The sequence below is a fragment of the Vipera ursinii genome (genome assembly GCF_947247035.1).
Source record: "Vipera ursinii genome assembly, chromosome: 3".
Classification (NCBI taxonomy): domain Eukaryota; kingdom Metazoa; phylum Chordata; class Lepidosauria; order Squamata; family Viperidae; genus Vipera; species Vipera ursinii.
The window spans coordinates 36190191-36214962 of NC_139516.1; the positions used below are offsets into that span (position 1 = coordinate 36190191).

The 24772-nt window shown below is 48.0% G+C and overlaps 1 protein-coding gene across 2 annotated transcripts in view; it reads left to right on the forward strand.

Moving 5' to 3' along the window:
* NGF (nerve growth factor) overlaps positions 1–3579 on the forward strand; it is an 88644-nt gene extending 85065 nt beyond the window's left edge. For both annotated transcript variants that reach the window (XM_083358650.1, XM_083358649.1), the window contains exon 2: positions 2683–3579. In XM_083358650.1, coding sequence (XP_083214776.1) covers positions 2683–3429 — 747 coding nt within the window. In that variant the 3' untranslated portion in view covers positions 3430–3579. The remainder of the gene's footprint in view (positions 1–2682) is intronic.
* The last annotated feature ends 21193 nt before the right edge of the window (positions 3580–24772 follow it).

A 24772-nucleotide genomic window follows, 5' to 3' on the forward strand; every position in this document is an offset into this window, starting at 1 on the left:
AAACCGTTTCTTTGCAATCTTTCTTGTCCTTTCCTTCCTTTTTCTTTTTACATATTTTTTCACTTTTTACCATTCTTTATTTTCTCTTATGGTTTTTACTTTGTGAAAAAATTTCTAATAGAAACTGGGTTTTTTAGAAGTGGCAGACTGATTCATAAATTATATCTGTGCCCCTGAATTCTCAGCATGGATGAATGCATTACTACCAAACTAGTAATTATTTTTTAATAGTGTAGGGATTTTAATAGTGAAACTGATTTGGGTTATACTATGTAAAAATAGTTGGTGGTGGAAACTGGGGAGTGATTGAGTGAAATAAATTATCTTGGATCTTTCTTGGAGATTCAGAACTTTTTTGAAGTTGATGCAAACTGCCTTACTCTGGCGGACAACAAAATATCTTAGAACAACCAGGGTCACTCATCTGTAGAGATAATTTGCTAGTTATTATTTTAATGGTTGCTGAACCAGTTGATCTTTACATCTGCCACACTATATTTTCTACCTATTAATTTAGCAGAAGCACTACTGTTTCAGCTATTGTAAAAATCTTCTTTGAGTAAGCTTACACTTTTGCTTGAGCAAATAGCTGCACACAATGGGCTTTGTGAATATTTATAAAATTACTTTCTAAGAAGCTAAACTATTTTCCAGATTCTGAACAAATTATCCAATCTTCTTTTTTTTAAGCTGGTATGTTGTATTTTAAATAACCGAGCCCTGTTTGAAAATATAAAGGTAAACGACAAAATTTTCCATTATCACCTTGCTGTTAATTATTTCTTTTAAATTTCTTGCTAATATAATTTCTAAATAAAAGTTCTGATTAAGATTTTTATGTTTAAAATCTCAAAAATTCATCTTTAAATGTTGCTATATTAACATAACATCCCCTTCTTCCACGCTGTTAGAAATACAAATAGCATTTATTCACATACCTAATTTCTTTTTCCTTTTTAGTACAGAGTGATGAATCTCAAGTGACTTACAGTAAACAGATCTGATGTTGATCTATTTCAGGGTGTGCCTATATTGTCTTTAAATTTTGTTGCACGAACTTTTTTAATTAGCATATCTGTTGACATCAAGAAACACATTTGACATGTTCTGAATTGTTACCATGGCCTCAGTGCTCCAAGTGAATCAGAGAAGTTAAAGCTTCTGGTGCCTCTCTGAGCTGTACTATAACACATTTGGTTTAGAAGTAATTCCCTCTTGCAGCACAATCATCTAGCTCTGTTTGTCTCCAGCTTTTGTAGTGCAGCCAGAATGGTGAAGATGGATAGGGATGTGTTATATGGGCTGCATACATCAAAATAAACATTAGATGGCCATTACAAAATAAAACTCAAACCTGCTGCTGCCATCTTCTGGCTGACTGTATTTTTGCAAGCTGAAATATTATAGCTCAAAACTTAGTTACATTGCCTCTTGGAATTTTCTTTTCTTGTAATTTTAGCAAATACTTGGCATACAGTCTGCTACCTTAGCAACCACTCTGAGCGATTGATGAGTATACTCAGATTAAGAGTATTGATTATCTATTAAATCTACTACTAAAGGTATAGATTATCTGTGGGTATGCCTCAAAGTATAAATTATCTGAAGAATTCTAGCAAAAAAGAACTTTGAATTTGACAGATTATTGGCTTTAGCAAAGTATAACTGCAGGAAATAAGAGGATCTATGGTTTGTCAAAGAGTCCCGGTAATAATGACTGGCTTTTGTCTTGAAGGATTTCAGAATGGATGGCAGAACTAAAGATAAACAACAAAGTCTGAATCATTCTCCTCTAAGAGGTTTTAGGCTTTTGTCTACTCAGTGCAAGAGAAAGAGAATCTGTTTTCAGAACTTTTACTCAATTTAAACCATGGCCACAATCCAACACGAGATTAAACCCCTTAAAGTCAATGAATCTAAGAAGATTTAACTAGGTGTTGGATTTGTCCCATGGTTCATTGTACTGATAGTTCTCTGGGGAAACTGACAATTCTATAACTTATATCAGGTCAGGACTTGCATAATAGCTTTTATTCCAGTAGCAAAAGTAGCATTTTACATCTTGGTATCAAGAAGCTTTTGAGAAATTGAAGTGCAGCTTAGAAGAAATTATTCTTTCACTATGTGTGTCTAATTTAGCAATATCTTTGTGCTGCCCTTTCTGATTCTTTTTGTGAACACGTGGCCCCTGGAAATCTAGATGCAAATATAGAGTATTTTTTAGCTACTTTTCCTTTTTTCATATTTTTTACTGTAGAATTTCCAATTTAGCCTGTAGAGGTTCTTGTCAGTATCTGTTGTCCCTATTAATAAACCCAGAACACTGCTTGAAATAAGTTATATTATAGTACTTCAGGAATTAACAGTAACCCTGGTATTGTTTGTTTGTTTAATTTATATACCACCCATCTCACTGATAAAGCAACTCTGGGTGGCGTATTAACTCCTAGGGTCCCCATTTTATTAAGCATGCTTGCTATTTGAATGATCCTTTCTGCAGTGGGAAAGAAAAAACAACATCTGGTATCCACATGGCTGGGCCTCTCGTAAGATGGTGAAATGTCTTAACTGTACATTTTCCCTGGCATTGCTGCATCAGCACATCTCTCCACTCATCTTGGAATGGATGTTTTTCTATGTTGTCTTTGCTCACAGTAACATTCTTGATTTGATCTCTCCTAGGTGCATAGCGTAATGTCCATGCTGTGCTACACTCTGATTATAGCATTTCTGATTGGCATATGGGCAGCACCAAAATCTGAAGATAATGTCTCTCTGGGGTCCCTTGCAACACCTGACCTTTCTGACACCAGCTGTGCTAAAACTCATGAGGCTCTGAAAACATCTCGAAACACAGATCAGCACTATCCTGCTCCTAAAAAGGCAGAGGATCAAGAATTTGGGTCAGCAGCAAACATCATTGTGGATCCAAAGCTTTTTCAGAAGAGGCGGTTCCAGTCGCCCCGTGTTCTGTTCAGCACTCAGCCCCCACCATTGTCAAGAGATGAGCAAAGTATGGAGTTCCTGGACAATGCGGACTCTCTTAATAGGAATATCCGGGCCAAACGTGGAACTCATCCTGTGCATAACCGAGGGGAATTTTCTGTGTGTGACAGTGTCAGTGTCTGGGTTGCCAACAAAACCACAGCAACGGACATCAGAGGCAATGTGGTGACTGTGATGGTGGATGTAAACCTTAATAACAATGTCTACAGGCAGTACTTTTTTGAGACCAAGTGCAAAAATCCAAATCCAGTACCAAGTGGGTGCAGGGGCATTGATGCCAAGCATTGGAATTCGTATTGCACCACAACAGACACATTTGTCAGGGCATTAACCATGGAAGGCAATCAGGCATCTTGGCGCTTCATTCGGATCGACACTGCCTGTGTGTGTGTAATCAGTAGAAAAAATGACAACCTTGGATAGACCATTGATTGCTCCAATACTCACTTTCTCCCCACCCCCTACCTCAACCTGTAAATTATTTTAAATTATGAGGGCTCTATGATATATTTATAGTTTATACAATGAAATAAATAAATCATCATAATTTATTAAATCCTTTTGAAAACTGAATACACGATGTGAGCATTAATGGCATTTTTTCCTGTTAAATATTTTAGCTTTTGTTTGACATGCTTGTCATAGAAAAGTTTCTGAAAAGAATGTATGGTAGTTTTCAGTGCCCTGCACTTGATCTTTTTATTTAATGTGCAATGCTCTGTTACTCTGCATTAGATCAAACTTCATTATATACAAGTCCATTAGGAAAATTCTCTCTCTCCTGGCCCAGAAATTTTTCATTTGTTCATATTACACATCTGAGGATATGAGGATAAGCATAACTGTCATTGTTTTCAGATAAACTTGTCTGTTAAACTTGTCTTCAAAGGAGTCCCATACACATATATTCATCTAATTTATTATTAATTTATTTTTATTTTTATCCCATTTGCATTATTTTTTACAACTAAATAAGGCAGTGAACATATCAAACACACATTTTCCCAACAACAACCCTATGAAGTGGATTGGGCTGAGAGACAGCGATTGGCTGAAGGTCACCTAGCTGGCTTTCATGGCTAAGGCAGGACTTGAACTCATGGTTTCCTGCTTTCTAGCCTGATGTCTTTTTTTCTAATTGTATATAAATTTATCTTTCCTTTTATAGGAAACATTTAAGCAAACATTTTGCTTCCTAGTTTATAACATGTAGTTAAAAGCAACTACTTTTTAGTCATCTGCTAACAAAACTAAAACCAGCCTGAGGCCAGCTAGGTTTATGTCTAACTCCATCCCATTTAAATCAATAGAACAAATGTGTTCTGATTGTTATTTCGTCAAGATATAAAATCCAATTTCACACATTCATGTTTCAAAATAAGTTCCACTATTTTCAATATTATTTGCTCAAAGTAAGTATATGTAAGATTATCATCTCATACTTTGGATTTATTCATGCTCTGTTCTATTTAGCAGACTTTCTCCATCGTAAGTAATTGCAAGATTGCAGTTTTAGTTACAACTGGTTAGGGTTTGGGATCAGTACATGGATTAATCTAAACATTGATAATTTTACACTCCAAATGTTACCTTTGTAATAGAATTTTCATCTAATCAAAGCTGAATATACACAAAATAAATAAGAGAAGCTTCCTGAGAAAACAGTGGTTGATTTATAGGAATAAAGATCATCCTGGTCCTTTGAAGTCAGTGGAAGTTATTGATGAAAATGTTACAAATGATATTTCTCCCCTCTTCTCCCCAGAATTGCCAACTGTTTTCACTCAGACAATGAATGAACTTGAGTGCATAATTGATTGCCAGCAGCAATTGGAAGATTGGCGGAAAGAATCACCATTGATGTGCATATGCAGGGTATTTAGTACTAGTTCACCAAATGTGGTGTTGATTCATTGGAGTTAAAAATATGGACTGTCAAGCATTTTTTAATATAAATATAGTTTAAACTGCCCAAACTTTGTGCCATCCACACATGTTTACATTTCAACTGCCATCATTCCCAACTAATATTACATGTGTACATGCTAGGTGGAAATGATGAGAACTGAAATCAACCACATCTGGAGAGAGACACGTTGGGAAACACTTTTTATAATACTGTTTATAAATGCAGATGACTTCCTTCGGCTAACTGATATTGGAAGTGAGTTTGTTTACACAACTTTTAAAAATAGATTTTGGCAATTTTTTAAAAGAATATAACCCATTGGCAAAATTTCTTTTCTCAGTTTCTCTCCCACACTGGAGAAAGATTTTTAATTTTAGTGACTCATTGGAGTGAGACCTACAATGTGTGTTTCAGCCAATTCAGTCTGCATTAAAGAAAGCTTAATTTCATTGTTTTCTTTGAAAATGTCGCATCTGTTTTTTAAAAGCCAGTTCAAGATAAGTATCATACAAATTTCAAGCTGCAGAGTCTTTCAGAATTAAGAATAGTGGGCTTTTTGCCTCGTGGACAGCTATATATATTTCACTTTGGGTCCATGTAAAGGAGTCCATGAAAACAGTTTTGATAAATTTCAGTTGGAAAAATATCTGCTTTTTACAACAATCCTGGTATTTGCAAGCAGTTATAAATTTATCACTATCCTAGGTGAGAAGTATAAAATGACACCTTTTGCTTTAGCATTGTCAGCATTGTTACCAAAGTTGGCATATAGGGATGGGGGAGTAGTAAAAAGGAAGACATGCTTACAACTACATCAGGAGATGCAACAGGAAAGCCTAAGAAAGGCAGTCCTAAAGGACTTGGATGTTTGCCCACCAGTGCACAAAATGTGAGAAAGAAGCAAGGAGAAATTGATTCCCTAGTATGGAAGGATAAATATGTGTGGGTGTTATTACATGCTTCCCAATTGGGCAGATATGAATGGAATTTCACAAATGCAAAGTATCCAAGAAACACACCACAGGGACAATAGGCAACTTCAACTACCCAAACATGAACTGGTAATCAAAGGCTGCAGCAAGTGGAAAGCCAACGTATTTTTTAGATCCTTTACAAGCAACTTTATTTTCAAATGTGGAGGGGAGAATTAGGAGATCAGCTATATTGAACCTAATATTCAATAACCAGGAAGAAATAATTGAAGAAGTGGAACCTTGAGAGAAAATGACTCAAGAATTGACCATATTGCAGGAGAGAGGCATGAAGGGAAACAGATTCATGCTCTAGATTTGAAAAAGATGATTTCAATAAACAGAGTAGGAAGGATACCATAGGTGAAATCTTGAAGGGAAAAACAAGGAGATTAGGAATTTCTCAAAAATGTGATAATTAAGGCCCAAAAAATACCAAAGAGAAAAACAAATGGGAGTCACCTGTTGAAACTGGCATAGTTGCATTAAAAAGTCTGATTAACTAAGAAAAAAAATGAAAGCAGAATATCAGGAAATAGCCTGAATGTATAAGGAACTCTAAGGCTTAGAATGAACTAAGGCTTGTTATGAACATCAAAAGTAACAAAAAAGCATTCTTTGGATGTGTGTGGAACATGGGGAAAGTCAAGAAATGGGTTGATCTGCTGGCTGGAATTGGCAAGATGGTGATTTGAAACATGGGGAAGGCTAAACTGTATAACTCCAAGTTTGCATCTATCTTTTCACAAAAGGAAAAAATGGTCAAATCGAAATATGTAAAGAAAGTTGTTTTATTTTGGGTGAATTCAAATCTCTGGAACCACATGGGTGCTGAACAAGCAGATGTTATCTTTGAACTCCTGAAATACAGGGGAAGTTCCAGAAACATTAGCACACATTATTTTAATCTGGGCCCAATCAACAGAGATAAAAATCATGGGAAATAATAGGAAACTTTATGCTAAGTTTGTCAGGCCACACTTGGTATTCTGTATCCTGTTATGGTCAATATAATATACGGGTGTCAAACTCGTGACGTCATGTGGTGTTTTGTGATGTATCACGACTTTTTTCCCATTGCCAGCAATGGGGTGGGCGTGGTGTGGGCATGACGCATCCGGCTCCCGGGCCAGCAGTTTGACACCCCTGATATAATACAAGAAGGATAGATAATGAATAACTTGAAATAATTCAGAGAAAAGTGAAGTGTTCAAAGCCTAAATCCAATGAAGAATGGTTAAAGGGACAGGAGATTTTCAAATAAAGTCTAAAGGGACATATGATAGGAGCCTTTCAATACTTGAAAAGGTGTCACAGGGTGTTGATTTATTATATAGTATTTATTTATTCTCCAACATGACGAATGGAGAATCCACAGATGGGTTGATCTTGCCTTTCTGCCCTAGAAACTAAGTCAATCAACCTTTGCCACGCCTCTCTTCCTCTGGCTAGGAATCCCCAGTCACGACTTAGTCTTAGCCCAAGAGAGACATGGTGAAGATTGGCTCTTGTTTCTAGCAGACAAAACTGTTGAATTTTCACAGGTTGTACATGTCGGGCCTGGCATGCCCGACATACGGAGGGGCCGCGGAGCGACCTGCCCGGGCCCGAAAACCACCGCCAGCGCCCCGCCAGGCCCCGGAGTCAAGCGCCAGCGCCCGCGTCTTCCTAGAAGGCCGGGACAATGCTCAGCCTTCCCCGCGCCTCAGCAACCGCCCGCCCAACGTCCGGGGAAGCCAAAAAGCACCTTACCGGCTTCCAGGGACTCCCGGCGGCCTCTTCCTCGCTCTTCCTCCCTCGGTGGTGCCTGGAACGGAGAGCAGCGACCACGAGGCATCGGCTGCAGCCTCCCAGCCTGGGGCCCGCTTGCCAGCATGTCCCACAGCGCCGCGCCGCTCTTGCTGACTCCCGGAAGCGACCAGCAAGTCGGGAGGGAGTGCGGTTGGCGTGCAAGGCCATGGAGCGGCCAGCTGACATTCGGGAGCTGGGGGGGAGGGCAAGAATGCCGTCGCGGAGCAAAAGCCTTCGAGGCCGACCAGAGGGCCAAGGAGCAACTCAAACGGCAGGACAAGGACGGGTGCCAGGAGGGTTCAAGGGGTGGTGGAGACTGCCGGCGAGTTAGGGAGGGGCTCGGGGCACAGCCCTCATCGGACTGGAGAGACTGGAGAGATGGGGGGGGAAATGAAATTATGCGGAGCTCTGGGGGAAAGGAGGGTGGTTTGAGCTGGGGGGTGGCTTACCGGCTGCAATGGTGGTGGGGCAGGTGCCAAAGGGTGGATACTGTAGGGGGTGGTAGTTAAGTTAGGTGTGGGCGTGGTGGAATAATTAAGGGTGTGGTGGAGGGTGTTGACGTTACTGGCTATTTAGCAGCGTTGCTTGTGCTGTAAAATCAACACTGACTTCATCAATCTTCGGGCATTTGTTTATGAAGCGAATAAACGTGGCTTAGAAGAACCAGCTCCCGTTCCGGTTTCATTTGTTGGGTGATTCGTCGGACGGGCCCTGAAAATAAGTCAGCGTTCCTTTAACCTTTGTGGAGAGTTCTTCCTGGGTGTTTGCTATGGCAGAAGGTACAGAGGATTCTGCGCCGCTGGCTGAGGAGCAGGAGGAAGCTGGAGCTGCGGCTGGGCTCTTGGAGTCGGTGGAAGTGGGGGAGGAGGCGTTGCCCTTGGTGCGGCGGAAGGAAAGGCCTCCCCCACTCGACGGCCCTGGTCCGGGACCTCAGGAGGCTGGAGTGAGGGGTCGCAGCAGTGATCGGTGGCCACACTCTGATGGGGACTATAGAGGACTCGGCCAAGGCCAGGCGGCCCGGCCTAAAGGTGCGTCTACAGAGTGGAGGGAGCGGTGTTACATGGAGGACAGCAGTGAAGAATGGAGCTACTCCACCGCTCCGGGCAGCCGTACTATGGAGGTACTCAGAGAGCGGTTCGGGGAGGTGAGGGGCCGGGAGCCTGAGTTTTGGACTGTTCCAGAAGAGTCGGACCAGGGGCAGTGGTCCCTCCCAAGGGCCCCTGCCCGGCGGTCTAGTCCGCCCCGCTTCCGTATGGACAGCCCAAGGTACCAGGGGCCAGTCCGTCAGCCTGAGGTTCGTAGAGGTCCTGGGGTCCCGGCTCCCGCAACGGCAGTACCGAGTGGCACGGCTCCTTGGGATAGCTTGACTGGAAGACCGAGACAACAACCGTCACGACCAGATGGGGGGGCTCCAATCCAGGGGGTGCCGCTGGGTCCTTGGGGTCCAGGGCTGCAGTGGGGCACTCCGCCCCTGACTGCGGTCTATGATGGTCATCCAGACCGTTTGGCAATGTTTCTGGGCCAGGTGATTAATCATATGGACCAGTACGGACCAGCCTATACGTCCCAGTGGGCAATGGTAGTGGCCGTGACGGCGTGTCTTCAAGGAGAGGCCGCGGTCTGGGCGGCCGACCTATACGGCGATCATGCCCGTGAGCTCGGGGACCTTGGTCTTTTCCTGGAGGCTCTACGGGCCCGTTTTGAAGATATCTCACGGGTGCTCCGCGCCGAGGCCGAAGTGTTGGATCTGCGCCAGCAAGGAAGACCAGCGGTGCGTTATGTTGGGGAGTTCCGGAAAGTGGCCGGGAGGCTACGGTCATGGCCTGAACGTCTTCTTGTGCACCACTTCAAGGCTGGACTGGACAGTGCCCTGCGGCGAGCTTGTGTGGTAAGGGGGGTGCCGGCCCGTCTGCAGGACTGGTACCGGGTGGCTGTTGAGTTGGACATTGGCTTGCAGGATATTCGAGGACGGCCTGAGGGGGCAACCGGAGCCCGTCGGCCGGCTGAAAAGAAGGTGGAGGAGCGGCCTGGCTTGTCGGCGTCCAAAGCCCCCTCTGTACAGCCACCACGTTCTGGTATCAGGTGTTTCCGGTGTGACCAGCCGGGTCATCGGGCGGCTGAATGCCCGCTCCCGCCAGCCCGAATGGCTCCCCCTGCGACCTCGACACGGGCTTTGTCCACTAGGAAGACTTCGGAGCGGTCCCGAACTGCTTATCAGGCAGTCGATGACAGCCGGCGGGCGACTACTCCCTTGGCGACCGGACCCGTAACCACCCAGCCCACACCAACAGAGGACCTTGAGGATCTGGAGCTGGAGGAGGATCTGATGGTAAGCGCCCCGGTGTGTCCCTTCGTGTTCCCGGTGGTGTTGGTGAGCTCAGTGTCTGGGCAAAGGCGGCCAGTTAGGGCTTTGGTCGATTCTGGGAGCACCCGGTGTCTTATCAACCGGAAAACAGCGGCTGCAGTGGGTATCCAGTTGCAACGCCTGGTAACCCCCCTTCGCTTCCAGCAAGTGGATGGGTCGCTCCTTGGGGGAGCCCCTATCACCCATGTTACCGAACCAGTCCGGCTGGAGTTGGGGGCCCACTGGGAGACCTTGCGTTTCATTGTGGTGCCCTCTATGACTGAAGCTGTTATCCTGGGCCTTACGTGGCTTGATAAATGGGGTCCCACGATTTGGTGGGAGGGGGTTGTCACCATCTCCGGGTGGGATTGGGCCCCGAGCCCCCTCTCCACCATTCTTTCCTGGGGCCAGAGGACATGGGGTCGCGGGAGAAGGTTTGCGGGGTTGCGGATGACTCGAAGGTGCATGTGCCCCGAGTTTATTCCGACTTAATGGACGTCTTCGATGAGCGGGAGTGCGATTCGTTACCACCCCACCAGCCGACGGATTGTGCCATCGAGTTTGAACCTGGTGCCAGACTGCCTAAACCCCGTATGTACGCCATGTCCCCGAAGGAGATGCAGGAGTTACGGCGGTACATAGATAAGAACTTGGAGAGGGGGTTTATCCAACCAGCCCGATCTCGGGTGGCGGCGCCAGTGCTCTTCCGCGAGAAGAAGGATGGGGGCTTGCGCTTGTGTGTGGACTACCGGGGGGTTAACGCGGTGTGAGTGGAGCACCTCTATCCCCTTCCTTTGATGAAGGACCTGCTGGCCCATTTGGCAACAGGCCGGGTGTTTACTAAATTGGACCTGAGAGAGGCCTACTACCGGGTGAGGGTCAAAGCAGGGGACGAGTGGAAGACTGCGTTTAATTGTCCCCTTGGTAGCTTCCAGTTCCGAGTGATGCCGTTTGGCCTACAGGGAGCTCCGGCTGTATTCATGCAATTGATCAATCAGGTCCTGCATGAGTTCCTGTATCGGGGAGTTTTGGTGTACTTAGACGACATCCTAATTTACTCGGACACATTGGAGGAGCATGTACTCCTAGTGCGCCAGGTGTTGACTAGACTGTTGGAAGCGCAGCTCTATGTTAAACTGTCCAAGTGTGAGTTCCATAGGGCCCAGCTGGACTACCTTGGGTATCGTATATCGGCGGCAGGAGTGGAGATGGATCCTAGAAAAGTACATGCCATTCAACAGTGGCAGCCTCCGCGAACTCGTCGACAGTTGCAAAGTTTCCTTGGCTTTGCCAACTTCTACAGACAGTTCATCCCACGTTTCGCGGCCATCGCCCTGCCGTTAACAGATCTTCTGCGCACACGACAATTAAAGACACGTCCACGTCCAGGGCTTAAGTTGGAGTGGTCCACAGCGTGCCAGCGGGCATTTGAGGAACTGAAGTCCCTCTTCGCGAAAGAGCCCGTTTTGCGACACCCCGACCCCGAACTGGCCTATGTCGTACAGGCGGACGCGAGCGATGTTGCCCTTGGGGCCGTCCTTCTTCAGCGGAGTAGTGCCGGGGTCCTGCAGCCGTGTGCTTACGCTTCCAAGAAACTGACTCCCACTGAACGGGCCTGGGCAGTGTGGGAGAAGGAGGCTTTTGCGGTCCGTTGGGCCTTAGAGACTTGGCGACACCTCCTGGAAGGGGCCTCCCGTCCATTTGAACTGTGGACGGACCATAAAAACCTGGAGGCCCTACAAACCCCTCGCCGCCTGTCGCCCAAGCATGTCAGGTGGGCTCTATACTTCCGTCGCTTCAGGTTTGTGCTGAAGTATGTGCCGGGGGGTCGAAATTTTCTGGCGGATGCCTTATCCCGCATGCCACAGTTTGACAGCAAGAGGGAGGAGGTGGTGCAGGCGCTTATCCCGACACTGGTGGAGGCGGGGGATGCTTCAGAGAGTGCTGGACGGGTGACAGAGGAGAATTTGAACCAGACCATCCAAAGGGCCTTACAGGAGGACGCCTGGTTACGGAGTAATCCGGGACTATTGACTATGCGGGACGGTCTGGCATGGCATGGAACACGGTTGTATGTACCTGAATCTGTGCGGCCACGCGTTCTGCATGGTTGTCATGACACCAAACAGGCGGGACATTTCGGGTTTGTAAAAACCTTGCATCTGGCACGTCGTCAATTTTGGTGGCCCCGCATGAAGAGTGACATCGAGGAGTATGTGCGGCGTTGTCATGTCTGTGCTACTACAAAACCCCAGGTTGGGAAGCCTTTGGGGCTTTTGCAACAAGTAGCTGACCCGTCTCGGCCATGGCAAGATATCGCCATGGACTTCGTTGTGGACCTCCCAGAGAGCAAGGGTCACAACGTTATTTGGACAGTGGTCGACCTGTTTTCCAAACAGGCACACTTTGTTCCGTGTAAGGGGTTACCATCGGCTCGTCGACTAGCTTGGTTGTTCCTCACGCAGATATACAGACTGCATGGAGTGCCGCGACGTGTAATTTCAGACAGAGGGGTGCAGTTCACGGCTCGATTTTGGAGAGACTTCCTGCATCATATCGGCTCGTCGCAGGGTCTGAGTACGGCTTATCACCCCAGCACCAACGGGGCCGCAGAACGAGCCAACGCTGCCATTGAACGTTATCTGCGAAGCTACGTCTCTTTTCGGCAGACGGATTGGGTAGACCTGTTAGCGCTGGCTGAGGTGGCGTACAATAACGCCGTCCATAGTAGCACTGGCTTCTCTCCTTATCGGGTGGTCACAGGTCATGAATTTGTTCCCTTTGCTGAATGCCTTCAGGAGGAGGGGTCTTCGTGTTCACCGCAGGACTGGATGCGTCAGATCACGGCCGCCTGGGGGGCGGCGAAGGAAGCATTGGACCGGTCTGCTATGGCAGCCAAAGCACAGGCGGACAAGAAGCGGAAACCCTTTGTTACGCCGCGGGTGGGGGATCTAGTTTACTTGTCCACCAAGTACTTACGGTTACAGGTTCCGTGCCGTAAGCTGGGGCCCAAATACCTTGGGCCGTTCCGGGTGGTGCAGGTGGTAAACCCGGTGACGGTGCGATTGCGGTTGCCTAAATTCTTGGGTAAGATCCACCCGGTGTTCCATAGCAGTCTGCTGAAACCCGCTCCAGCAGCTACTACGGCGGCAGGGGAGGGGGGCCCCGGACCGGTTCACGCTGACCAGTATGAGGTGCAAGAGGTGTTGGACTCCAGGGTACGGAGGGGCGGCATACAGTATCTCCTTCGGTGGAAGGGGTACCCGGTGGAGGAGGCTACGTGGGTGTCACGGGAAAATGTCCATGCTCCACGTTTGGTCCGAGCGTTCCATCGAGCCCATCCTAGCAGGCCGGGGGGTAGGGGACATGGAAGAATTTGCGCAGTGAATGATTCTTTAACCTTGTTCTCTACATCTGCAGGTAGACCCTTGGTAGGGGGGGCGGCATGTCGGGCCTGGCATGCCCGACATACGGAGGGGCCGCGGAGCGACCTGCCCGGGCCCGAAAACCACCGCCGGCGCCCGCGGAGCGCCCCGCCAGGCCCCAGAGTCAAGCGCCAGCGCCCGCGTCTTCCTAGATGGCCGGGACAATGCTCGGCCTTCCCCGCGCCTCAGCAACCGCCCGCCCAACGTCCGAGGAAGCCAAAAAGCACCTTACCGGCTTCCAGGGACTCCCGGCGGCCTCTTCCTCGCTCTTCCTCCCTCGGTGGCGCCTGGAACGGAGAGCAGCGACCACGAGGCATCGGCTGCAGCCTCCCAGCCTGGGGCCCGCTTGCCAGCACGTCCCACAGCGCCGTGCCGCTCTTGCTGACTCCCGGAAGCGACCAGCAAGTCGGGAGGGAGTGCGGTTGGCGTGCAAGGCCATGGAGCGGCCAGCTGACATTCGGGAGCTGGGGGGGAGGGCAAGAATGCCGTCGCGGAGCAAAAGCCTTCGAGGCCGACCAGAGGGCCAAGGAGCAACTCAAACGGCAGGACAAGGACGGGTGCCAGGAGGGTTCAAGGGGTGGTGGAGACTGCCGGCAAGTTAGGGAGGGGCTCGGGGCACAGCCCTCGTCGGACTGGAGAGACTGGAGAGATGGGGGGGAAAATGAAATTATGCGGAGCTCTGGGGGAAAGGAGGGTGGTTTGAGCTGGGGGGTGGCTTACCGGCTGCAATGGTGGTGGGGCGGGTGCCAAAGGGTGGATACTGTAGGGGGTGGTAGTTAAGTTAGGTGTGGGCGTGGTGGAATAATTAAGGGTGTGGTGGAGGGTGTTGACATTACTGGCTATTTAGCAGCGTTGATTGTGCTGTAAAATCAACGCTGACTTCATCAATCTTCGGGCATTTGTTTATGAAGCGAATAAACGTGGCTTAGAAGAACCAGCTCCCGTTCCGGTTTCATTTGTTGGGTGATTCGTCGGATGGGCCCTGAAAGTACCTTTCCCTTCCCTTCCCTTCTCTGTGGTGAGATCAGCACTTTGTTTCAAACCGCTGAGAGTAAGAGCGGTTTTGCACGATTTGGCTGTAGCCTTGAACTATTTATAGCTTCCAGGCAGGGCAGAAGTGCAACGGTCATCATTTTGAGTGCCGCTTTTAGTGTTCCTAGGTGGGGAGGGACTCTCCCTTCTAGTGAGGGCTGTTTAGACTCAAATAGAGTCAATTTCGGCCAGAATTTTGTCACCACTCTTATTAGTCGGGGCCATACAAGCAGCTGCCGCATTTATCAATTTGGACATAACGATGGAGCAGGGTATTACTTACTAGTGGCCGCCATTTTGAAAGCCTTACAAACACTCTCAAGCCATTCCAGAAGGCCAGAATTAAGGAGAGGTATTTCGAGGGTGCTGCTTCTCCAATTCCAGGCTCCTTGGCAGCTCCTATTACAATTAGAGGCAACAACAACAGCCTACAGCCTCCCAGCCATTACGGAGGTCCTCAATCAGTGAGGCAATTTCCAAAGACTTCAGGGCGTGGCTGAGTGCCCGCTTTAAGTGCCGCCATTTTCAGCGCCTCTTACTACCACCGATTTCATGTGCTGGCTACCCCAACTATAGCACCTAAGGGTAGAACAAGAACCAATAGGGAAGATTTACTGAAGGAAGGTTCCTTTCTTTTCCATTCCTATGATTTGATGAGTCTTATGGTGGAGAAAATTAAGTTAGGTTGCCTAAATAGTAAAGGTAAAGGTTCCTCCGCACATGCATGCTAGTGTTCTGAACCAGCCCTCTTCTGGCCTTGTAAAGGCAAACCCCTATTTAGAAAGAAGAGACTGGAGAGCGTCCAAGGCTAAAAGGCATCCGCCAAGATTTATTACGTAGTTAACAAAAACACTAGAGCTTGTCTTCTCAAGCGGAAAAGTTGCTTTCAGCAACCAGCCCCTCCCCAAACACTCCTTTTATAGAGAGCTCAGGGCGTGGTCTCCCTGTGCCTCCTCCCGAGGAGTCCCACATTCTTTCTTTGTTTGTTCCTGCTCGACTGCCTCCTGCGTCGGGCGTCCTTGAACAGGGCCAGCTGTGGGTCATCATCTTCCGCACTATCGGGCTCACGCAGCTGAGAAGAGGGCCCCGGCTGGGAACTCTGCCAAGCCTCCACGCCATCATCAACCGGTTCGTCTCCCACACGGTCCTCCTCCCCCTCATCTGAGTCATCCGACACATCTGAGCCGGCTGCCGAAACCACAGGCTGGCCCTGAGTCACAACACTATCCCGCACCGCAGGGCCCTTCCCCCGGGTCTGCCGATCCGGATGCGGTCGGGATGGGAACTGTTCGTGAAACGCAGTCACCAACGCAGGGGCATGAACGGCGGTCGCGTCTTCCCATGTGAAGTCCTCCGGCCCGTACCCTTTCCACTCGATCAGGTACTGGAAGCGACCTTTCAGCCAGCGGGAATCCCGGATGCTGGCGACCTCGTACTCGGGGGTGCTGCCTCCATCACGAGTTCCTGATGGGGGAGGTTCCGCTTGGTGAAGTGGACAGGCCGGTTGTTCGGGGACCAACAAGGACCGATGGAAGACGGGGTGCACGCGCAGGGAACGTGGCAGAGTTAAACGATAGGCGACCGGATTGATGACGGCCTCGACTGGGAACGGTCCAAGGTAACGGTGGTCCAGCTTCCTCGCCGGCCGAGTGGATGGTAGGTTCCTGGTGGACAGCCAGACCCGATCCCCCACCGATAGTGGAGGCGTATCCCTTCTCGACCGATCGGCGAACCTCTTGTAGTCGGCCTTGGCCTTCTCCAGCTGCCGTCGCACCAACCGATGGATCGCCTGTAACTCCGCCATAAATTCGTTCGCTGCCGGCTCCGATGAGTCCACGGGAGAAAGGGGGAAAAACCGGGGGTGATAACCCACGTTGGCCAAGAACGGTGTCATCTGCGTGGAGGTGTGCTGCGAGTTGTTAAAGGCAAACTCGGCTATGGCCAAATAGTCCACCCAATTGTCCTGCTGCAGGTTAACGTAGCAGCGCAGATACTGCTCTAAGATGCCGATGACCTTCTCGGTACCCCCGTCGGTCTGAGGATGATGCGCGGACGAGAGGCAAACCTTAATGTCCAACGCCCGCATCAACTCCTGCCAGAAGCGGGCTGTAAACTGGGCCCCCCTATCGGAGATGACTCTATCGGGAAGGCCATGCAGCCGGAACACCTGTTGGATGAACATGCGACTAGTGGCGCGAGCTGACGGTAAGCCGCGACAGGGGATGAAGTGCGCCATCTTGCTCAACATGTCCACCACCACAAACACTGTCGTGAAGCTGGAGGATGGGGGTAGATCCGTCAGAAAGTCCATGGACACAGCCCCCCAGGGTCTCTTGGGTGTTGGCAAGGGCTGCAGTAAACCAGGCGGGGCCCCTGTCGCTGACTTGGCCTGCCTGCAAGGAATGCAGGAGGTGACATAAGACTGGACATCGTGTCAGACTCGGGGCCACCAGAAGGTACGGGAGACCAGGTTCAGAGTCTTGAACAGGCCAAAATGCCCCGCAGCCGGGTTATCATGACACTGGCTGAGGACGAGTCCCCTGAGTGGCCCTCCTGGAACATAGAGCCGGTCACGATAATACAGGAGTCCATCCGCGACCGACCAAGGCGAATCTGGCCCCACCTCTTCCTTCCGCTGAGCCACCCACGCCTCCTGCTGCTGCGCCTCCCGGATCCGAGCCCGTATATCCACCGGCTCCCGCACCGCAGCAAAAGACTCGACGGGGATCACTGTCCTGGGCGGAAGCTTGTCTTCCGCTCGGGTGTATTCGGGCTTTCTGGACAGAGCATCCGCTCTCTGGTTGTGCCCGCTTGGTATGTACCGCACCCGGAAGTCAAACCTCGCAAAGAAGAGGGACCACCGGATCTGGCGTTGATTCAAATTCCGAGCGGTCTGCAGGCTTTCCAGATTCTTGTGGTCCGATGCTGCGCCCCCTCCAGATGATGCCTCCAAGCCTCGAACGCCGCCTTGATGGCCAGCAGCTCCTTCTCCCAGATGGTATAGTTGCGCTCCGAGGGGTTCAATTTCCGAGAGTGATACGCGCAAGGGAAAAGGGTACCGCTGGGCGTCGTTGCCTGGAGTAACACGGCCCCAATGGCAATGTCGGAGGCGTCCGCCTCCACGACAAACGGCCGTTGCGGGTCGGGATGTTTCAAGATGGGCTCCTTCATGAAGGCGTCCTTCAAAGCCTGGAACGCCTGTTGTTCGGGGGCGTTCCACTGGAACCGAGTCTTCTTCTGCAGGAGCCGGGTGAGGGGGGCTGTCAAGGCAGCAAAGCCAGGGATGAATGTCCGATAGTAGTTGGCAAATCCAAGGAGTCGCTGAACGTCCTTCACGCGACGCGGGGGTTGCCAACTCTGCAACGACTCGACTTTACTCGGCTCCATGGCGATGCCCTCAGGAGAAATGCGGTGACCCAGGAAATCGATGGTCACCTGGTAGAACTGGCACTTCTCCAACTTGGCAAACAGCCGATGTTCCCGGAGGCGCTGCAGGACCTGACGGAGATGCTGATGATGCGCTTCACGCGACGGGGAGTAAATCAGGATGTCGTCCAGGTAAATCACGACAAACTGGTCCAACAGATCCCGAAAGATATCGTTCATAAAATGCTGAAACACAGCGGGGGCGTTGGTCAGGCCAAACGGCATCACCGTGTACTCGAAATGTCCATAGCGAGTACCAAACGCCGTCTTCCACTCATCACCCGGCCGAACCCTGACGAGGTTGTAAGCTCCACGCAGGTCCAGTTTCGTGAAGATCTTAGCCTCCCGGAGTCGGTCCAAGAGCTCGGGGATGAGGGGTAGCGGGTAGCGGTTACGCACCGTGATGGCGTTGAGTTTCCGGTAGTCACAGCAAAGCCGTAACTCGCCCAACTTCTTTTTGACAAAGAGCACGGGCGCAGACACTGGCGAGGACGAGGGCCAGATGAAACCACGAGCCAAATTCTTTGTCAGGAAGTCCCGCAATGCAGCCAACTCGGGCTCCGACATGGAGTACAAACACCCCACTGGGAGAGGCGCATCAGGGACTAGATCAATGGAACAGTCATAGGGCCTGTGCGGGGGTAATTGGTCCGCCTCTGACTCGCTGAACACATCAGCAAAGTCGGACAGTTCGGGAGGCAAGGAAACCCCTGAGGAACCCTCCACCTGGCCGGCACAGATATGGCGGGTGTGGTCCATGCACTGCAAACTTGGGAAGGTGACCAAGTTCTGAGACCAATAGATCTGTGGATCATGCGCCCGGAGCCACGCCAGTCCCAAGACCACGGGGAAGTGCAGATCCGAAGTGACGTAAAACTGAATGGCCTCCACATGGGTACTGATGGCCATACACACGGGTTGCGTGGCGGCCGTAATAGGCCCGGACAGGAGCACTCGACCATCGATGGTCTCCACAAGCATGGGCGGATCCACTGGACACTGGGGAACAGCCCATTTGGCCACAAAGGCCGAATCCATAAAGTTAGTGGTAGCCCCAGAGTCAATTAAGGCATGGACCGGAATCCCCTCTGGCTTGCCAGGAAGGATCAGTCGTGCCTCCAAAATCAAATGCCGTGGAGGTTCACAGGCACCGTCGGAACGGCGTCGCTCGGCGTGGTCGTTGTGGGTCGCCCGATCTTTCACACCGTCTAGATCGGGCTCGGGCCGTTTCCCGATAGCAAAGCAGGGGACTTTCTCGGGGCAGGCTTGGTCACTGACGCCCGCTGACGCTTCTTCGGGCAAGAAGCAGCCAAATGTCCAGGGTCCCCACAGTAAAAACACAACCCCTCCGATCGTCGTCTGTCCATTTCCGTCACCGATAGACGGGACCTGGCGGCACCCAGCTCCATTGGCTCCTCCCTCTGGACTGGGGGCTCACGCACAACAGGGGCGGCAGGGGTCTGTGGGGTGGCACGGCGACTCTTACGCTGCTGCAGCCAGGCATCGATCCGCAGACAAAGATGGATCAGCCCATTCAGGTCTGAGGGAATGTCCACGCGGGCCAGCTCATCCAACATCTCCTCTGACAAGCCATCCTGAAAGGCATCCACGAGCGCAGCCTCATTCCAGGCGGAATCCTGGCTAAGCAGCCGGAAATCGCTGATATAGGCCTGTAGAGGGCGCTGACCCTGCCTCAAAGCTTTCAGGCGTCGGGTGGCAGTCTGCGCCTTAATCGGGTCCTCGTACATGAGGCGCATATGGTCACAAAACCCCCCAAAGTTATCCAACAAAGGGCTAGGCTGTGCCAACAGAGGCGTGCCCCAACGAGCTGCATCTCCCGACAGAAGGCTCAACATGAATCCCACCTTATCTCGGTCAGTGGGGAAATCAGCTGCTCTCACGCTGATATAAAGCTGGCATTGTCCCAGGAAGGCAGGAAACAGTTCTGGTTTACCAGCAAATTTATCCGGCATAGCTATCTGACATTTCCTCCTAGGTGGGGGTGCAGCATGTACCTGAGCTTGCAGTTGTGCCACCTGAGCTGCCAGCAAAGTGAGTTGCTGGGTGAGCTGGGCATTCTCGGCAAGAAGCTGCTCCATCGTAGTAATAAGGGGTGGGTGGCTGAAAGCAAACTGTTCTGAACCAGCCCTCTTCTGGCCTTGTAAAGGCAAACCCCTATTTAGAAAGAAGAGACTGGAGAGCGTCCAAGGCTAAAAGGCATCCGCCAAGATTTATTACGTAGTTAACAAAAACACTAGAGCTTGTCTTCTCAAGCGGAAAAGTTGCTTTCAGCAACCAGCCCCTCCCCAAACACTCCTTTTATAGAGAGCTCAGGGCGTGGTCTCCCTGTGCCTCCTCCCGAGGAGTCCCACATTCTTTCTTTGTTTGTTCCTGCTCGACTGCCTCCTGCGTCGGGCGTCCTTGAACAGGGCCAGCTGTGGGTCATCATCTTCCGCACTATCGGGCTCACGCAGCTGAGAAGAGGGCCCCGGCTGGGAACTCTGCCAAGCCTCCACGCCATCATCAACCGGTTCGTCTCCCACACGGTCCTCCTCCCCCTCATCTGAGTCATCCGACACATCTGAGCCGGCTGCCGAAACCACAGGCTGGCCCTGAGTCACAACAGCTAGTCATTTCCAACTCTAGGGGCCGGTGCTCATCTCCGTTTCAAAGCCAAAGAGCCAGCACTTGTCCGAGGACATCTCCGTGGTCATGTGGCTGGCATGACTAGACGCCAAATGCGCATGGAACGCTGTTACCTTCCCACCATAGTGGTCCCTATTTTTCTACTTGCATTTTTATGTTCTTTCGAACTGCTAGGTTGGCAGAAGCTAGGACAAGTAACAGGCGCTCACTCTGTTACGCGGCACTCGGGATTCGACCCACCAAACTGCCGACCATCTGATCGACAAGCTCAGCGTCCTAACCCACTGAGCCACTGCATCCCTTTTCAGTTACCTAAATAGTCCCTACTAATTTAACAATTCAATACTGCTGAGAATATTGTATTTTTGTCACAAATGCTTGAAACTTTATATTAATCTAGGCTATATATTAAATGTGATAACATATGGAGTGCAATCTTAAAGAAGCTTTTTTCAGCAGCTTCTCCAGTGAGATTGTAATTGAATTCAATCTTCTCAGCTTTTGTTTCTTTCCTTTGGTTTGGGGTTTTTGGTTGTTTTTTTGAAACTGGGAAATTGACTCAAAGCAATTGTTTTCCATCTCTGTCTTATGGCAGGTGATCATTTGGGATACCAGATGGGAATAGGTTGAAACAATCCCTCTCAACCGCAAAATAAATAAAATACATACATGACATTTTATATTGTGGAAAGATTAGTAGCTCTTTAATTTTCTGAGACCACATTTTCCAGTGGGGAAAAAAAGTCACATGAAGTGTCAGTTAAAAGGGAACTTTAGAAGAGGATTCTAGGAATGGGAATGGGTCCTAGCAATGGAAGGAATGTATAGGTTTATTTGCAGAAAAGTAAAGGAAAATAAGTTTGCAGATGTAGTTAAAACACTGCCCAGAACTGAATTAAGAAGAATTTGAGAGCATCAAGTAAATGTTCTAAGGTGAGAAGTGCTATGTGGACCAGTCTTCTGAGTTGGGAGAGAGATATGCTGCTCTGGCATGGTGAAAGCTTGTGAGGTTTTATCAAACTTCAGCTAAGAGATTATCACCGACATCAGCACTGACTGCTGCTCCAGTGCTGTCTGTGTAATGAGTTAATCAGAAACATGTGTTAGACCTGGCACCTCTTCAAACAGTTTGGGAACTCTGATATAGACTCAGTCTTCAGATCGCTGTAATAAGTTGAAGGACTGGCAGATGGTATACTTCCAGCCAACCTAGGCTTCTTCCTGTTACACCTCCACTTTAGATTGTTGCCAGGGGAGACAGTGACAGCTGCCACTCAAGTTCTTTTGCAGAAGATGCACAGGCTTTTAAAATGACCAACCACTCTTTATTTGTCCCATTAAACTCAAATTATTTTCAAGTTGGTTTAAAAAAATAAACACTTGTATTTTGCATCTCCACCTATGGCAATGAGATAAAAATAGTCTCTGCTTTACATCTGCCTTAAATCATAAACTTCAGAGGAAAATGAAAATATAAAACAGTTGCATATTCTTGGTATCCTAGGATTCAGTAACACAATTCAAAATCCCCAATTTAACATGTTTTGTTATTAATGTCATTATCATATCACTTTCCAGATGCTAAAATAGAGACAGAGTAAAAAGCAATAGTGTGCCAAATATTTTACATCTTAAAAATGTTTAAGATGCAGATAATTCTCCATTGAATCAAGGCATGATTTGTAAATAAAATTTCTATTAATCAGGTAGATGATGATCTGAACAAAGTATTTGGCTAAGATTCAGTTATTTACCATAATAACAAGTACAATTGATGGTTACAGACAAGCACAAGGGTAAATTCATACATCATGCTATGTGGTGCATCGATAGTTAAACAATAATTGGTTGGCTTTGTGCAGAATACTGTCATAAATCATATTATGGGTTTATAGTGGATAGTGTCACATGGACAGAAATCAAACTACATTATGGTTTAGCACAGTGTAAGTCCATAAGTTTCAAATGCAAGATTTACATTCAACCCAATATTAACATTTTTTTTAAAAAAATGTGGAGTATTCCTTTGGGGTCACATATTTTAATTCTTCCCAATACATTTTTGAATCATAGATGTTTGCTAAAGATAAGATGTAAGTGGTTACATAATTTCAAAATAAATCTCCAAATGCCTTGTACAAACAACCCTGTATTCTTTATTTGAAATTAAGCATGCTTTACATAAATGTACTTTACATGCTTTAGCTTGCTTCAACCAATTGGAACATTGCAGTGCAAAAGTTGAATGTTTGCCCCCAGGCCTTTTCAGATTAGAGCTTTCATATCAATCAACACAAAATGTAGGGAAATTCTGTTTCTATTACAATTAAGGATACAACTGGTACAATTAGAAATAATGTTTGAGAATGAAGTAAACCTGATTTGTATTCTCAGTAAGAAGAGCTGTCAAGGTTCCAATAAACAAGACCAAATAAAACAGAACTCTGAGGCTTTAGATTTCCTCAAAGAACATGTTTATTGGTTACATAACATCGACATGGTCAAATGTCTGAAATTACCTTCAGAAAGCAACAATATTACAAAGTTGAACTTCCCAACCCAGTGCTATGCAATTAACTACACTCCCCAATAGAAGAGTTTGGCGGGCTTTCTAACTAAATGCTCCAGCCCCTATCTAACTGACAGAAATGAGCTTGGTTCCCACGGGACAGTAAAATGTTTAGACTAGTCCAAGGGTAGGCAAGCTTGCCTATTTTATGACTCGTGGACTGCAACTCCCAGAATTCTATGCTGGTTCAGGAATGCTGGTATTTGAAGTCCACGAGTCATAAAAGAGCCAAGGTTGCCTAACCCTGAACTAGTAGAACTCCTCCATCCCTCTCCCAATCCTGTGGCAACTTAGAATGAAGAAAATGGCTGCAGCCAAGTTCATTGTAGAGTTGACAAGAACCACATCTGTGCTGGTTTCCTTATTGTTTAAAGAATGGCTGAAAAAATTTATCCCATTAGCAGATAGGAACGGATGGATGAGAGAATACAGAAATAATGATTTAGCCATTCAGATCTTCATGTATGAATGAGAAGGGTGATGGTTTAGGGAATATATGCTTAGGAGAAAAATACACCTTTTGAATAGGTAGTTTAAATCTATTTGTGCATATACTAGCAAAGAAATACATCTAAAAGTATTATTTACTTGATGGTGTGAAAGTGTGATGAGAGATTCTAAATGTGGGGGAAATGGACCTGGAAGATAAGAGAAGACATGAAAAAAATGTGACTGAATCTAGAACAGGGTTGTCAAACTCTCAAGTCACATGATGTGTCGTGACATATCAAGACCTTTTTGCCATTGCCAGCAATGGAGTGGGCGCAGTTTTGCTATGATGCATCTGGCCCACAGGCCAGCAGTTTGACACCCCTAACCTAGAACAACTATAAGAACAATTTTAGAGGAGATTAATCTACAAAAATGGGAAGTGGACATAAAGAAAGATGACATGAAAGCTGTTTGGAATTACGTTACAAAACATTGCAGAAACTGTACAGTTATATTAATGGAAAGTATGAGAAGGGATGATGGTGAAATGATGAAAAAGGCAGTAGTTGAGAAAAACTTTGATTCTGCAAAATAAGGAAGGTGAGATATATGTACAAAGAGGAAAAGTTGCAAATTGTAGTCAAAAAGGGCAAGAAATAATGAAATTTAAGAGAAGGTATGAAAATCAAGAGTGATTTTGATGAAAATAAAAATTGGTTGGAAAATGGATCATAAACCAAAGAGCTTCTAGCAAAGTGAATGAAATTAAAAATAAATGTGGTGAAGTGATTTGAGTTGAAACTGATGTGAGGGAAACTAAAAGGAGTATTTGGGATTGTTTTATGGGAGCAATAGAAGTATATTGAAAAGTGGAGTTGAAATGAATACTATAAATTTAATGTCCAAGTAAACATGATGGAAAAGTCTGGTAAGAATATTTAAAAATGATTAGGTTGCAGCAATATCTAGAATAAAAGGTAAAGGTAAAGGTTCCCACGCACATGCATGCTAGTCGTTTCAGACTCTAGGGGCCGGTGCTCATCTCCATTTCAAAGCCGAAGAGCCAGCGCTTGTCCAAGGATGTCTCTGTGGTCATGTGGCTGGCATGACTAGATGCCAAAGGCGCACAGAATGCTGTTACTTTCCCACCGTAGTGGTCCCTATTTTTCTACTTGCATTTTTACATGCTTTCGAACTGCTAGGTTGGCAGAAGCTGGGACG